This window comes from Drosophila tropicalis, unplaced genomic scaffold, assembly GCF_018151085.1.
Source record: "Drosophila tropicalis isolate 14030-0801.00 unplaced genomic scaffold, ASM1815108v1 contig_859, whole genome shotgun sequence".
Taxonomy (NCBI): domain Eukaryota; kingdom Metazoa; phylum Arthropoda; class Insecta; order Diptera; family Drosophilidae; genus Drosophila; species Drosophila tropicalis.
This window is the reverse complement of record NW_027173353.1, coordinates 4,421,558-4,437,478: the sequence shown is the minus strand read 5'-3', so window position 1 is coordinate 4,437,478 and position 15,921 is coordinate 4,421,558. Positions and strand designations below refer to the sequence as shown.

General features: G+C 37.5%; 6 protein-coding genes across 6 annotated transcripts; 2 read left to right on the top strand and 4 right to left on the bottom strand.

The window, feature by feature from the left end:
• Window positions 1-5,214: 5,214 nt before the first annotated feature.
• On the top strand, window positions 5,215-6,248 carry TwdlW (TweedleW). Its single transcript, XM_068297187.1, has 2 exons — window positions 5,215-5,229; window positions 5,313-6,248. The coding sequence occupies exons 1-2, from the start codon at window positions 5,215-5,217 to the stop codon at window positions 6,246-6,248; spliced, it is 951 nt and encodes a 316-aa protein (XP_068153288.1).
• A 1,392-nt stretch (window positions 6,249-7,640) lies between these two features.
• LOC137582096 (chymotrypsin-2) lies at window positions 7,641-8,487 on the bottom strand. The gene is made up of 2 exons (XM_068296533.1): window positions 7,821-8,487; window positions 7,641-7,762 (listed from the first exon to the last, which is right to left on the bottom strand). Exons 1-2 carry the CDS (start codon window positions 8,485-8,487, stop codon window positions 7,641-7,643), a joined length of 789 nt encoding a protein of 262 aa, XP_068152634.1.
• A 734-nt stretch (window positions 8,488-9,221) lies between these two features.
• LOC137582592 (chymotrypsin-1) lies at window positions 9,222-10,392 on the bottom strand. The gene has a single exon (XM_068297190.1). It carries the CDS (start codon window positions 10,250-10,252, stop codon window positions 9,422-9,424), a length of 831 nt encoding a protein of 276 aa, XP_068153291.1. The 5' UTR covers window positions 10,253-10,392; the 3' UTR covers window positions 9,222-9,421.
• Window positions 10,393-11,381: 989 nt separating this feature from the next.
• On the bottom strand, window positions 11,382-12,955 carry LOC137582593 (chymotrypsin-2). The gene is made up of 3 exons (XM_068297191.1): window positions 12,751-12,955; window positions 11,590-12,213; window positions 11,382-11,512 (listed from the first exon to the last, which is right to left on the bottom strand). The coding sequence occupies exons 1-3, from the start codon at window positions 12,945-12,947 to the stop codon at window positions 11,509-11,511; spliced, it is 825 nt and encodes a 274-aa protein (XP_068153292.1). The 5' UTR covers window positions 12,948-12,955; the 3' UTR covers window positions 11,382-11,508.
• Window positions 12,956-13,127: 172 nt separating this feature from the next.
• On the bottom strand, window positions 13,128-14,177 carry LOC137582591 (chymotrypsin-2). The gene is made up of 2 exons (XM_068297188.1): window positions 13,354-14,177; window positions 13,128-13,292 (listed from the first exon to the last, which is right to left on the bottom strand). Exons 1-2 carry the CDS (start codon window positions 14,146-14,148, stop codon window positions 13,221-13,223), a joined length of 867 nt encoding a protein of 288 aa, XP_068153289.1. The 5' UTR covers window positions 14,149-14,177; the 3' UTR covers window positions 13,128-13,220.
• A 494-nt stretch (window positions 14,178-14,671) lies between these two features.
• LOC137582594 (chymotrypsin-1) lies at window positions 14,672-15,696 on the top strand. The gene is made up of 2 exons (XM_068297192.1): window positions 14,672-15,460; window positions 15,521-15,696. Exons 1-2 carry the CDS (start codon window positions 14,727-14,729, stop codon window positions 15,591-15,593), a joined length of 807 nt encoding a protein of 268 aa, XP_068153293.1. The 5' UTR covers window positions 14,672-14,726; the 3' UTR covers window positions 15,594-15,696.
• The last annotated feature ends 225 nt before the right edge of the window (window positions 15,697-15,921 follow it).

Below are 15,921 nucleotides of genomic sequence, written 5' to 3'. Positions count from 1 at the left end.
TTATTAAGGCAAATCTTTTTTTTTTTTTATAGTGTGTGCACAGTGTAATCCCAACGCGACACTTTGAAATGTTAGTCAAATAAACACTCACTTATGATGAGAAGTGTTAAGTTTCAAGTATTATGTAATGGAAAACCCTTAAAGCCAATAACTTTAAAGAACAACCTTTCTTTTCACCTTTATGACGTTATTGTGATAAGATAAAGTAGTTTGATTTTGTAAATCTTTGTACTATCATTATGGACTTTGTGCTTTCACCACATGAAGGTAAAACATCATTTTCTAAATTAATTCGCAATGTTCTCAGTCGTTTTATCTGTTGTTATAGAAAAGTATTTTTAAAATCTTTGAATGTATCGGCAAATCGAAGCTTATCAATTTCAAGGTGCCAAAATCCCTTAGTGTGTATATAAAGTACCAAACCTGTCGATTATTTTAGCATTTAAAAGATAGACAATAAAAGTTTTGCATAGAAATTTGTATGGCAAGAAGGCATTTTAAATTATGTACTTTTAAATTGGCAAATTGACCCAATTCTAAAATTTATGTATACTTTTTGGCTTTTCTTTTGTCTTTGGGCAAACCATTTGCATACTTGTAGGCTGGATATTAAACGAAAACTATTTACTCTTATACATTCTGGGGAACAGAAATTGCTCTTTATAGAAACCGTACCAACAAAATAAATTGATAAAAACCAAGCAACTTTGTTTGTCAAGCTCTGCAATTTAGAGAGAAATAACAAAAAGGGTTTAAGCTTTTTTATTTGTGTAAAATGAATAAATATAAAAAATATGGTAGATTGCAGATCTAAATATAAAAGGGTCGTCGAATCAAATTTTAAACAGAATTCATTAACAGAATTCCATTAGCTGAAAAGTTAACATATTTGAATCAACAGAAATCTGTTAATCATGGCAAGCTTTTCGGCATTTTATTATATTCAATTATTTATTGCATACTTCTCAGTCACTACTATAAAAATAAATAACTAGGCTTGATATCATTATTCAATTTTTCATCATTAAAACAGTAGAAATTCCATTAATTAAAGACTAATTAATAATTGAATGTTAGAATATTTAGTTTTAAAAGCCTTTAGGAACTAAAAAATTTGCTATTTTTGTGAGATGACATTCTATATTGTTGGACCTAACCAGGTAAAAAGTATTGAATGGATCCAAGACAGTTTTTTTTCAATTTCAATAATGAAATTGAGCCATCAGGCATGACTAGTGAAAGCTAATAAATAAGTAAGATTCAACAGGAATGGGTGATGATCATAATATATATCTATATATATATAGACTGGCTGAAGCATAATGATTATTATGATCTCTGATTGGAACCAACATTTGTATTTGGTTTTAAAACTTTAATCAGTCGACTTAAAGTCATCTATTAACAGACACCCACTAAATAATGAACATTCTGTATTTTTATAATAATTTCTTCATAACTAAAAAGGAAAACTTTATTTATTTATAGCTTGTCTTGCATTTGAAATCTTTACAAATTATTTTGCGGGGTAAACTTCATGGTTTAAACTATATCATTTGCATTTCGGTTGTAAGAAAAAGTTTTGTCAAGGTTTTGTGGTTTTAACTTGTTAATTATAGATAGATTCGATGCGTCAGCTTTTTGGCTATTATAAGCAACTGTTAAATGCATCGTTTATAATAGATACTTAAACATATATACACACCGTATTTGAATCTATTATCGATATGAATTCATTTATCATAACTATTTTTGTCTTCATGTTCAAACTGTCAGCTTAAATCTGACAAACACAAAGACTATTTCGTTCCACATGGTTATTAGATGCTTTGACCCAACAATTTCTGGATTTGGCCAAATCTATTGTTAAGGTTTTGGCAAAGACAATGTGTCAGTCTTAGTAAGCCGTGCTATTATTAAAATAATTAATATTCAAATCGTTTTTAGACCAATAATCAAAAATGCATTAATAATTGGCTAGTAGGCCTCTTTTTTTCTATCTCTCTCTCTCTCTCTCGCTCTCCACCTGCTAGACAATGACCCAATGTCAAAATCCAAATCAAAATCTTGTGGTGTGAAGCGTTGGCCACACAATAAATTAAAATAATATAAAATGTATTTCTCAAAGTGATTTCGAAAAATCATAATCATATATCTGTATGTGTCTGTCTGTCAGGTGAACACATTCACTTTTAACCCATCTCTCGGCAAACTGAATTGCCTTAGAATACTCTTGCAAAAAAAGGTTACACTCATATGGTTGATAACTTTGCAAAATAAACACAGAGAATAAGAAAGAGGGAATGAAGATAAAGGAAAGAAAGAAAGTTAAAAATCGCTAGGGAAAGATCTTGTAGGTCTGGACCTTTGATCCACTATACTATAGTGTATAAAAACTTCGGCATTTACCTAGTTAATATGAAAGCCTGATTTATATTTAACTTAGAAAGAAATATGTTTAAAATTTAGCAACTAATTTGATTAGCATAAACTGTGCCAAAAAAGAGAAGGAAATTGTATGCAATATTTGCCAGTTTTGGAATTTCATTTTTCACCTTTTGTTTTTGTTTTGTTTAATTTATAATTAATTAAATAATTATTTGGTTTCGCATTTCAAATGGACATTAGTCGTACATTTCTTTGACAAGTCTTTGCATTTTTAATGCACTCACATAAACAAATTATTCATGCAAATCGCCAACGAAAACGGAACGGACAAAAGTTTAACACATTTTCATTAAAGTCATTTCTTCGCATTGGTTTTCGTCATGGGCCACGAAATTGGCGTGAGAAAGTGAGAAACCTGTTTGGAGAGCTTGATGGAGGGTCACATCTCGGGCCAACATTTCATTTTGAAGGTTATCCATGATTTGTAGACAAAAATCTTAGCCATAATGAGATGCATTTGCAGTGCATCATTATTCTTGCTCAAGTTGCCAAAAAGGAAGTTGGAGAGGTATGAAGAAAAACTTACGAAAAACTTTTTGTGTGGGAAGTTTTGTTGCATCGACAAGTGAGGGGAAATTACTTGGTTATCTACTTGGTACACATTCATCTAATCTTCTTCAACTTAAAAGGCAACCCAATTAGTTTTATCAACTAATTCCATATGCATCCAGAGGGCCCTTTCATTTCATTTCTTTGCTGGATTATGACAACTCATTTCCGTTTTGAACTTTTTATGATTTAATTTCGAACCATAATGAGATCGTCAACACAAAATAGATATGCTGTTGATCCAAATGCGATAACTGAATCAACTCATCCCTAAACAAAAACCGAATACTTTCAAATGTATTAAGTGATTTGCCTTCACTTTTTTAGTTTCATATCGCAATAGTTTAATGGTTTCAACTTGAAGCGACCAGCCATGGTTTCAATTTGGCACATTCAAAGTTGACAATATTCGAACGCCCAATATTTACGCCCAAGTCAAAAGAGCAAACACAAAAAACCTAGACCTTGGCCATCCCAACAAACTTATATGTAGTAGTTCCCATTTTCAATTTACATTTTTCATTTTTATAGTTGACGATCCGAACAATACAATGGGCTAGGAGACAAAAGTGCATACTTAATAAATACATTTTTGTAACCTCGCCTATATCTCATCAATAGACTTATATATATATATATATATATATATATACTTGCTATTTACATATATAGTATATCAATGTGTATCATTCAACCTGACTGCAAAAATATTATATAGAAATACATATATCTCGTATTGTTTGCCATTTTGGTTCACTATTATAGTTTTGTTTTTTTTTTTTGACACTTTTTAAACAAAAGAAAAAGAAAAACCAATTAAAAAATGCATAGTTTTGAATTATGAGATGTTTGGTAAAATGTTATTAATTAATTTATAAACAAAACAAAACATAAGTAAAATCAAAAACAATTTGAAGCAACATCAAGTCGTGCTTCAAAATACTCTAAAGAGATTTAAAAAATATGTTTTTTTCTTAAATTTTCTAATTTTACTTCTTAGACAAAATACTAATCTCGATTGTCCTGATTACCAATTATAATAAATGGCAACTAACTAAGTTAAATCTGCTATTATGTGAACAAAGTTTAACTAAAGTTTCAATCAGTTAATGCCTTTTTAATTATTATTTTTCTTGAGTTAGCTTTAACTAAAAGGTTTCGCAAACTAAAGTAACTCATACGCAGGGTGTGACAGAGAATGTTGTAATGCCAAGGATTCTTATTAAAATCATGACGATTTATACAGATGGAGTTGATCATTTTGAAGAAGGATTAATCTATATAAATACAATCAAGAAAATTAATTCTTAATCAGTTTTGTTTCTGACTCTCGAAGGTTAAATGTAAATATATTAGGTAGGTACTTTAGAAATATTTTTGTTACCATTTTATTATTTTCAAAAATAATACTTTCAAATATTTACAGAAGAACTAAATGTAGTAGAGACTAAATAGATGCTAAGATGCTTCTATTAAGTGAATTGATTCTAGTTCTAGGAAACTCATAAGTATTAGAAAGATCTCTCTCTATAAAAGATGCAACTGTCTTTAATGTAATTATAAAGTAACTTTATATAATTATGAGGAAATTCAAGTGATAATCTAATTTCAAGTCTAAATACTTAATGAAATTCACTCTCAAAGTTAACAAGCTTGGTTAATTCTAGTAAAAGAGCTGAAACTGAAAACTTCAGAAGTTTATCTTGAAAATATTTAAAATATAAACAAATATACTTACTTTCGCTTTTGTGGTTTAAACGTAGTTTAAGCATATGCATTTAGCCACCTCTTTCAACAAAAAAACACACACGAATGGGTTACATTTTCGTATTGGCCATTGTTAGGTCAAATCGAAAAACTAACAAAAGTTCATCTTCAGGCATAACAAAAGGCCACTTCCAACTTGCCACCCAACACTTATTGTATTTCTCCCATATTCGTCATCATGCATAACAAATTTGTTTTATTCTCTTTAGTTTTTGTTGTTGTTGTTTTATGGCCCAGCAAAACTGTTGCAACTATTTGTGTGGTGGTTGCTGCTGCTGTTTTATTATTTGTTTCCGATTATAAACTAGTTGGTGGGTCAAAATTTTCATATAAAAAGCTTGACCATCTCTTGGGCCATCATCACAAACAGACAAACCGAACACAAGTAAGGAGAACGACTAGCAAAAGGCAGCTAAACTAACTAGCCAAGTTAACAAACCAAGCAACAGCATGAAGATATTTGTGGTGCGTGGATTATCAATGTGGATTAAAGACAAACCAAAAAAAATGAGGATTATCAGTGATTAAAAAACTATTTATTATTACAGACAATTGTGATGGGCGCAATAGCGCTGGTTCAGGCCGACATAAGTCTCACCCAGGGAGGCTATAACTACAACCGGGTGTCGCAACAGCAACAGCAGGTGCCGCAGCTTCATCCACCAGTGGTGGCACATTTGTTGAATCAACAACTCCAGCAGCAGCAGCAACAATTAGCATCTCACCCTGTATTGCCACCTGTGCCTTTGCCTTACCTTCCTCCAGCTGGCCAATATCAACAACAGAGCCTGAATCAACCACGACCCACCATTGCCTCTGCTGCATTCCCAATGCCCGCTAACTTTCCGATTAACTTCCAAACTGCTCCCCTTCAGCACCAGCATCGCCGTGCACGTCCTCGTGTCAGAATTCCCAAGAAGCCAATTGTAACCAAGAATTTCTTCATTCACTCCGCTCCCGAGGAATCCGACGATGAAGTGCAGGATGAGTTGGCCCAGCTTGCTTCGCAGCCACGCAATCATTACAATGTTCTCTTTGTCAAGACTCCAGCACAGACGAATCGCGCTGCTGCCTTGAACTTGGCCAAGACACTGAAACAGGAGAAGACTGTGGTATATGTGCTGGCCAAGAAGACTACAGCTTCTGATTTGCAAGATGCCATTGCCGAGGCGCCACAGCATATCAACAAGCCGGAGGTGTTCTTCATTAAATACCGCACACCTGAGGAAGCCATCAATGCCCAGCGACAGATTCAATCGCAATACGATACTTTGGGAGGCACTTCTACCATTACGGATGAGGGTGTGGCACCAATTACCTCAGTGGTTGGTTCCCTCGATGCTCCCGAAGAGGATGAAGAAGTCGAGCAGCAGCAGCAGCAGCAACAGCAACAACAACATCAGATCACCGATGGCCATTTCGACGAGAATGTAGGAGGCTCGGGAGGCATTGCCAATCACTATTTGCCCGCCAATCAGTTTTAAATATTCTTCATAGCTCGCCACATTAACAAAATTTTAGTTAGTTAGCTGTCATAACACACACACACACACACACCAAACCACACCACAAACCACTTCCCTTCCCTTTCCTTCCCATGCGTTATCTAAGTCTTTAAGTGTTTTTGCATTAGATTTTAAGTTTTACAAAAAAAACAAAAGAAAAGAAATAACTACAAACTGAAATCTTTTATATATATTTTCATTTACTTATACTGGAAAATCGAAAAAGTGAGCGGTAAAACCTTTGTGAATGAGGCATCTACTGCAGCCAATCGTTTTAGTTCGTATGAAATCAAAAAAGAAAGATATTCTCGATGCCACATAGGGTATGCCATCGTTACAGCCAGGGCCAAAGCTAGTGAGGCCAACTAACTTGTTTCTATAGACCAACGGAGCACCCGATTCATGATTGCAATAGTTCGTACTATTGGCCACCATCAAACACAAATGGCCAACGTCAATTGGATTGCGAACATTTTTGCTGTATGCCAAAAAGCAATTATGATGCGACATAATATTCATATGGACAGTTCGCTTCTTTAACTGACTCCCCGAGGACTTCGATTCGCTCCAGCCAAAAGTGGACATCATCACGCTAGTATTTTCTATTAGAAAACCCACTTTGCATTCAATCAACTTGATTTTTTTGGTGAAGTGAATATTTTTCGTGGTGTGTATTAAAGCTATGTCATTGGCCTTCTTCGGTTTATCGTGATGCGGATGCATTAATATGTATTCTATATGATAGACATTAGTATGGTCTGTCTTTTTCAGATCATTTGAACCCAGCACAAGACGGTATTTGTTGACATCACCAAATTTTACGCACTGCGCTGTGGTCACAATGAAATTTTTCGATATGATGGCTCCGCTGCATAAATGTCTTCTACTGGGCGATTGTATGGACACTTGCCAGGGTGCCAACTCCGAGCTGTCATGGCCAAGACTCGACTTTAGACTTAGCCCACATAGAATAAACAGATAAATATTCATCGAATTTATCTTTGCTTGTTAACACGGTGAAACATCACTTACAACTATTTCAGAGCTCTACCAGCTGAACGAATGCATTTGGTATACCCTATTATATATTTGCGATCCCTATGACACGGATTTTCCATGCATTGGACAATGTATTGAACTAAATTGGATAAATTATTGTGAGCTCGTATTCCCTATCTTTTCATAAAGTCACCTTTCTTATTTTACTTTTATTTCTGAAAGAAGACTTCAGTTCATATTAATATATTGCATTTGGGGAGAAAGGACATTTATTGATTTTAAATAGTTTTCAAAGGATATTGTAAGCTTGCCACAAGGTAAAAGGTTTCTTTGGCGTCCGCTAAAGTACTCTACTATGAGGAATGTTCTTCTTTAGCAATGTCCATTATTTCCCTTCATCATATCCTCCTCATCCTCATCCTCTGCGGAAGTCTCATCTACACTCAAATGAGTGCGTATAAAGTCGTGATAGTATGAAATAGAGGCATGAGCATCTAAAAATTGTTTAATTAATAAAAGATACAACAAATTATAGCAAATTAGTAGTCATACCTGGATATCCTTTGGCACAAGGTAAACCCCAATTGACCAAAGCCACCAGTTTGCCATCGTGGACCAATGGGCCACCAGAATCGCCATGACAGGCTCCCCTGCCCTTGTCATTAAAGGTGCAAACATGTCCAATATCAACCCGACTGCTATTATCATGGGCAGCACGACACTGTTCGAAGGACACATAAGTCACCTCCAAGCTCTGAAGGCGTGAGGGCACTTCACCACCCAACGATAGAGTGCCCCAACCAGTTAGCAATAGCTTGGAACCTGGTACCAATGGCTCATGATCCAACTCGACCTTTTGGGTGGCATTGTCAAAAACAATTGAATCATTCAGATGCAACAGAGCAATGTCATTACGAAATTTTCTTGGCGCATAATTGCAATGCTCAACAATTTTGTCGGGATAGTAAAACTTTGAACTATTCTGATTTAGAATTTGGCTTCCGGTTAAAACACGAAAATCACTTGCTTTCCTGCCTCGTGTACAATGAGCGGCAGTGACAATCCAACGCTCATCGATAATCGCTCCACCACAAGAATGTTGGCCGCTTTTGGAGCCTTGCAGTGAGATTTGGTAGGGTGCCACTCCCATGGCGGCTTCTTCGCCGCCCACAATACGATTATTTGTATACTGGGGAGGATACAAAACCGGCAAATCCATTTCCGCCAAGGATAACGTTAGAATTGAAAGCAATGACACAAGCAACATCATGATTCTGATTTCTACAACTGAAACATGGATTGCCTTTGAAATGGTTCTTATAGTCAACATTTTGTTTTGATTTTGTACGCGAATCACGTTCTTACTGAATACCCAGCTGAGTGCTTGCATATTCATTAAGGTCTTTTAAGTTTTAAGAGCCATTTAATGGGTGCCCAGCTACCAGAAGTAGGTCAAGCAAGTACACATAAGAAAGCAAGCTTAGTAAGCTCAGCTCAAGATCTAGGGTATTTATGGTGTTTTTTGGTTTACTTCTTTCTAGATTTGCTTATCTCACCTGATAACTTGCTTGGGAAGGAGTTTCCATTTCAATTTAAACTTTGACCATTTCAGTTTGGCTAATCATTTGGGCTAGCGCCTCTTGAGTTCTATCTCATACTTTTACTTTTGCTACCGATGACTTCCACAATTTATTTGTAATATTGACTTATCATTTGTTTGTTGGCTGTTTCTAGACTACTCACTGGAATACAGAGGTGATTCATTGGAACTAATTATCAACTACCACTTCATAACTAATCAATCATACTTCGACATAACGGACTAATCTAAGCAGATTTAAGTGTTCGCGGGGGAATCTTTTTTAAGGAATAAACCCAACATAAACACTCAAAATTTGCTGGGAATTGAATCGAATCGAAACGAAGTCCTAAATACAAACAAGGTGATAAAAGTTTGCTTAAATTCTTTATGTTTTTGTTCATAAATATTTTACAACTAGACAGAAATAGGTGTATGATAAAATTTATAGTCTAATTTGATCGACTTGCAACCGCCTTTATATGGCAATTGATATATAGTATATATCGATAGATATACTTTTTTTTTGTTCAGTATGGCTTTTGGACCCCATGGGGTGATGAGGTATCCTGGCTTAACAGGCTGTTCCCTGAGCCGTCATCATTTCCTTGATCCAATCTTCGTAATATGCAACACTGGCAAACACATCTGGATAGCCAATGGCGCAGGCTTCGCCCCAGTTGACCACGCCGACCAGAGTGCCAGCTTCATCGACAAGGGGACCACCAGAATCACCATGACAAGATCCTTCACCCTCTTGGGTGAAAGTGCAGATATGTCCCTCGCCAAGCCAGTTAGCGTTGCGCACTGTAGACTCACATCTGGAGTGAGTGATGGAGGAAAGTTCGATTTTCTGCAATTGCGTGGCATAACGACCCCAGGTCTTTGTACTGCCCCATCCAGTGAGGGTGAGCTTATCGCCTGCACTCGGGAGACTGCCCTTGCTGGCCAATTTGATGGGCTGGGTGACTGAATCGTAGACAATTGGCTTGGCTGTGTGAATCAGGGCAATATCATTATGATAGGCTGGTTTATCGTGGCCACAATGGATTTTGGCTGCATCCACCAGATACTCAGCTCCTGGCTTGGTGTAGTCATTGCTGCCAGTCACAATTTTCAGATACTGTATTGGCCACTCCATGCAATGGGCAGCTGTGAGGATCCACTGGTCACCAATGATGCTGCCACCGCAGACATGTTCGCCAAAGGTACTCATAATGGACACCTGATATGGAGCAAAGGCCACTGGGGCATCCACTCCACCGATAATTCTCGTCTCGGGCTTGACAGTTCCCAAATGATGTTGCAATTGCTTGCGGCGTTGAATTTTTCCAATTCCGCGACCTTCACACTGGATTAATATACCAGCACTAAACAGGATACTTATTAAGATAAGAGAATTCATTTTGTCTATCCTCTTTGAACTTTTCCCTAATGACTACGTTGTGTTTGCTTTGCTTTCCAAATTAAATTTGCTTAGTTTTCGTCACTCAGACTGCCTTTTATAAAGGCTTTGCAAATTTTTTTGCCTTATCATGTCATGAATTTCTTTGAATACGGTTAAGATAAGGGCCACCACAATTCGGGGGAAGCTTTTGATAGTGACACCATAATTAACCAGAACACATTGTGGTAGTAGCCAGCTGATAACTAACGATAGACAGAGCCCGAACACACGCCAGAGGCGAGAATTACTCATACGTAACGTGGGAGAACTTTGAACGGTAGTCTCCCAGTTAAAGATCTGCAGACATTTGATAATGGTAATTGGTAATTCCACCCATGCCAATGGAACTTTACTCAGTGTACTCAATTAAATTCGAAATAATGAAATATGGATTTGCTTTTCTTCGAAATCCAAAGAAGTTTGTATGCTCTTACATCGTAAAACTTATTCTTCTATCATATAATTAACTAACAAGTCAATATCGAAAGCTTTTATAATTCCAATACTTTATTGGGCTTTAGTTTATTGCATAAAAAAGATAGCCTACACTTGTTAGAGCGAATAAATCATCTAACCATTTCATATTACCCAATTTGTTTTTAGAGTATTTCGTAAAAACAAAAAATTAAAGAACAACTTTCATTTTAACCACTTGCTAATCAGACTCGGTTACAAACAACTCAGAGATATCATCGCCCAGACGTCTGGGTTAATAATATTGATCAATATATTGACCCGTTTAATCCAAGTCCATAATAAAAAATGGGAATTTTTAAAAATTATTGGAACCATTAATTAATTAATTGCAAATTGTCGGACACAGTTCCAGTGAGAGGAAGTGGGTCATTTCGAAAGGGAAATCGGAGTTGGAAAACGAAATTTTATCAGTTCTCATAAGGATAAATATTTTCATTGGGAGAGGAAATTTCCTCTTAAGGATACGCCACTGTTGGGTAAGACAGTAGCCTAAATAAACATAAATAATGATTAGGCGCCTACATACCTCGGCCCGCTCCTGTGCTAATTATCTAAATACTTAGATATCACGTTTTCCACAAAAGCCATGCCAAACATTAAGACGCCAAGATAATGAAATTATTAGTCTAATTTTTCGATTGAAAGAAGTTCAAATTACAAAAACTTATCTATCAATTATGTTTTGATTGACCGAATGATGAAATTGTTTTTGAAAAACATGCTCACACTATGTAATCTCACCTGTCCAATGGAAATTATGAAAGAGAAAAAGAATGACATGAAAAAGATGAGGTCTTCTTTATCGATTTATTGCTTACTTAATGTTACAACCATTGATGGTGGCATAAATCCAATCGTAGAAGTACGGAATGTTAGCAAACACATCGGGAAAACCATAGCCACAGGGAACACCCCAGTTACCCAGACCAACCAATCTGCCCTTGCTGTCGACTATAGGACTTCCAGCATCACCATGGCAGGCGCCAGCTCCAACTCTGGCAACAGCACAAATATGTCCATTAGCTAGATCTTGAGTGCCACCGAAAGTGGCATTACAACTCTCTCTAGGCACATAGGTCATTTCCAATTGCTGCAGCTCCCACTCCATGTCGCCACCAATTGTCGTGGTACCCCAACCTGTTACCGTTAACTTCTCACCAGCCACCAGCTCCTCCAATCCGGCCAGGGTGATATTCTGTGTAACATCATCATAGGCAATCAGTGTTTTCAGTTTTATCAAGGCAATGTCATTGTGGTAAAGAGGTTGATCGAACTGACAATGAGTAACAATATCTTCTACATCATAAATCCAGCCTGCTCCGCCCCAATCGTTGTAGGTGGTAGTAACCACCATGATATTGCTCTTACGGAGACCAGCCAGACAACTTGCTGCCGTTGCTACCCATTGGTCGGCGATGATCGCACCGCTGCAGAAGTGATTTCTGCAAACAAAATGTTATTTATTTTTAATTACTTCAAAATGATTCGAAGAGAGCTATTCATACAGAAAAATCTTTCATTCATTTTGTTTTAACCACTGCACGAATTATAATTTAAATATAATATTTAAATCCATTAAATATTAAAATCAGAATCACAAATCACAGAAGAATAATAATCTTAAATGATTTTATTTTTAAGAAAAAAAAGCACTTGAGAATGAAAATATTTTGTAAGACTTCTTTGAAAACCAAATGACCAACTAGACTTAAATCCAAAACGTTTCTTTGGTTTATAGATCATTGTACGATATTAGATTAACAAAAATGTCCTTTAAAATAATTTAAAATCGAACAAGTATTATAAAAGTTAATATAAAGAAGTGGCTCTACATAAGTTAAACCATCGTTTCCTTAAAAACTTTAGAGAGATTCACTGGTTCACATTAATATTTTCCTTAATTCTTTTGCAATCTTTAAACTATCTTATTGGTAATTTAAAAATTTGTAAAACTTCAATTGATGTGACTATCTTATTACCCGTAGCTGTTCTGCAAGGAGACTTGATATGGTGCGGTGGCAACATCAGCGGTATCTCCACCCACAATTCGAGAACTGAAACGAGAAGCGGTGGCAGATGCAGGCAAGGCGCGTCTTCGAAGTGTTGCTTGAGTTAAGGATACCGACAAGAGGATAAGAAATCCAAGTAAACGGACTATTCCGATTTGGCAAGACATTATGCACGACAAGTTGAAAGTGGACTGATTTGAGGGTGAATCAAGTATACAGAAACTAAACTGATATATACGATATAAGAGTGGATACGATATACGATATCTGTGGAGGGCCATAAATATATCATTCTAATGACCATAGACTTTGCTAGGGCAATATCAATCACATTGAAAAACCTGAAGTGCTTGCCTCATAAATCCAAAAATTTTTATATATTTATTAAATCAGCACTACAAATCGAATAATTGATAATGTTGGCCAATGTCTGGGCATGACTAGGCACTGCCGCAGCCATTGATTGTGGTACGAATCCAATCACTGTAGAAGGCAGCTCGAGCATAGACGTCCTGAAAAAGAAATGAAAATGATTAAGCCTTATCAATTTCATTTATTTGATGGGATAGTTACCGGTCTTCCATAGCCACAGGGAACACCCCAATTGCCAAAGCCAACAACGCGATTCTGCTCATCAATCAAGGGTCCGCCAGCATCTCCATGACAAGCTCCGGTGCCAGCATTCAGTTTTACACAAACATGACCATAATCAACGTCCTCGGTATCACCCAAATCCGCTCGACACTGTTCCACTGGCAAGTAGGTGCCTTCGGCTTGCTGCAAGTAACGCTCATAAGTTCCAGTGGATGACGAACTACCCCAGCCAGCAAATTTCAGCTTATCACCCTCTTGCAGCTCATCGATATCAGCCAGAGTAGCATTTGCAATGTAATCATCAAACTCGAATTCTCCATAGATATGGATCAGGGCAATGTCATTGTGATAGAGCGGATTATCGAAATTACAATGGACATGAATGGCATCCGCATTGTAGTAGACGGCAGTGTAGTCCCACCAGTCCACAGTGCCGACCACAACCAGAACGTTTCGTGGTCTCAAACCGGAAACACAGCTGGCGGCAGTGATAACCCAATTCTCACTAATTATGACTCCGGAACAAAAGTGAAATGAATAGATATTCTGCAGGGTCACAATCCATGGCCATTCTCCCAAGGCAGCTGTTGTGCCACCAACCACACGACCCTGTGGCCCTTTTTTGGCCGTCATCTCATCCTCAGTGGGTCTCCGTTTGTTGAGAGCCGCCAAACCGGGCAACTGCTCATCACCACGCATGCGCAATGCATCTGTTGGGATGAGGAAGACTAACCCAATGGTCAGCAGAATTGTCGATCTGCACAAAGTTCTCATTGTTTCGATACTGATTTTCCTATGGTTGACCAACTTAAAATTACAGTTCTTAGTTGGCTCGTTATCAATCTTGCTTGTTTGGTTGGTTGGCTGGTTGGTCAAGCTGGATAACAGAGGCTACTAATATTTTATGGGTGTATGACGATAAGTACTCGCATTTCATTTGGTCGAGGCATTCATTTCGCCTTGCAGACACAGGCATTGTGAGCTGCTCAGCCTGTTGGAACCGTGCATTTATAGGCAACTGAGATTTCTTAATGGCTAGGTGCCCAGTCACCTTGTTGTGGATAAGTTTATGGTGCGCCCCTCCAATAAAGTGTCAAAGTGCCGCATATTAGTTTGGTTTTATCCTGAGAATTCATAAAGATAGCGCAGGGCATATAAAGATTGAGAGTGAGTGACCAGGAAAAGTACCGTGCGATAGCCATTGGGCAAAGCCCAGGGGAATGTGATATAATTGGTTTATATGGAATGCATATAAAAACGCCAAGTTGGGCCATTTAAATTTCCATTGCTGGTCATTAATTCGACGGTGTCTGTCCGTCGGTCGTCGTGTCGCCTCTCGTCTGTCCTCTATCATGCCTCGCCGTGGCATTATTTGGTGTCTAATTGTATTGTCTTTGGTGCTGGGCATTTTCATTGACGTCACACGGGCCAAGCGAGTGAATCGTAAACTGTCCGACAATCGCATTGTGGGTGGCCAAGAAGCGGAGGAAGGGGCAGCTCCATATCAGGTTTCGATACAAACGGCTTGGAGAACACATTTCTGCGGTGGCGTCATTTTATCTGATCGTTGGATTCTCACAGCCGGCCACTGTGCTAAGGATTTCAATATCGCTGACGTACGAGTGGCCGTGGGAACCAATGATCGCCTGAGTCCTGGCCAATTGCTATTTCCGGATGAAATTCGTGTCCATTGTATGTACGATGTGCCAGCTATATATAACAATGACATCGGCTTAATCCATTTAAATGAATCTATCATATTTAATGAGCGAACACAAATTGTGGAACTAAGCCATCAAGAGCCGCCTGCAGGCGCCACAGTTACCCTGACTGGGTGGGGAGCTCCGGAACTCAATTGGCCGACTATGGAACGATTGCAGACCATCAATTTGACTATTATCGATCACGAAGAGTGTCGCGAGGCTTGGGATTACCATGAGGGCATCGATATTGGCCATCTGTGCACATTGACGCGCGATGGCGAAGGCGCCTGTTCGGGCGACTCAGGAGGACCTTTAATGTGGGAGGGCAAACTAGTCGGTCTGGTCAACTGGGGACGCCCTTGTGGTGTGGGCATGCCAGATATGTAAGTTAATTAATTTTTTAATTAAGATCCATTTTGATCTAAAATTCATTCCTATTTCAGGTACGCAAATACTATTTACTACCGTGATTGGATTAGACGCACATTGAAAGAGTGCAACAATCGTGTGAATTAGGAGAGACAAGGATTAAATTTAGGCTTAAATTATCATGTAATCCATAACTGATTGTAAATAAATTCTTATAAAATCGAGATAATAATTTCCGATAAGAATTCAATTACTCAGCACAACGCATACTTTGCACTGGTCATTGCTTGGGTTTTTATTCGGGCAATTAATGTTTTTTACGATCCTATTTTGAAATAGATGTTTAAATTGGCCAAAAACATAAAGCATTAAAAAAGACTAGGGCTGATATATCATCATTTTTGATCGTTTTTGATTTGTTCCCTTTAAATATGAAATAGTATGGGATATATGTATCTACCTCAATATACGTATC

Excerpts from the sequence above, each read along its gene's own strand:
- LOC137582591 (XM_068297188.1), bottom strand. The coding sequence starts at position 14,148 with ATGAGAACTTTGTGCAGATCGACAATTCTGCTGACCATTGGGTTAGTC. Across the intron at positions 13,293-13,353 it reads CCTGTGGCTATGGAAGACCG|GACGTCTATGCTCGAGCTGC; the intron begins GTAACTATCCCA and ends TTTCTTTTTCAG.
- LOC137582096 (XM_068296533.1), bottom strand. The coding sequence starts at position 8,487 with ATGGATTTGCCGGTTTTGTATCCTCCCCAGTATACAAATAATCGTATT. Across the intron at positions 7,763-7,820 it reads TTGTGCCAAAGGATATCCAG|ATGCTCATGCCTCTATTTCA; the intron begins GTATGACTACTA and ends AACAATTTTTAG.
- LOC137582592 (XM_068297190.1), bottom strand. The coding sequence starts at position 10,252 with ATGAATTCTCTTATCTTAATAAGTATCCTGTTTAGTGCTGGTATATTA.
- LOC137582594 (XM_068297192.1), top strand. The coding sequence starts at position 14,727 with ATGCCTCGCCGTGGCATTATTTGGTGTCTAATTGTATTGTCTTTGGTG. Across the intron at positions 15,461-15,520 it reads GGTGTGGGCATGCCAGATAT|GTACGCAAATACTATTTACT; the intron begins GTAAGTTAATTA and ends TTCCTATTTCAG.
- LOC137582593 (XM_068297191.1), bottom strand. The coding sequence starts at position 12,947 with ATGTCTTGCCAAATCGGAATAGTCCGTTTACTTGGATTTCTTATCCTC. Across the intron at positions 12,214-12,750 it reads TCCTTGCAGAACAGCTACGG|AAATCACTTCTGCAGCGGTG; the intron begins GTAATAAGATAG and ends TTTTGTTTGCAG.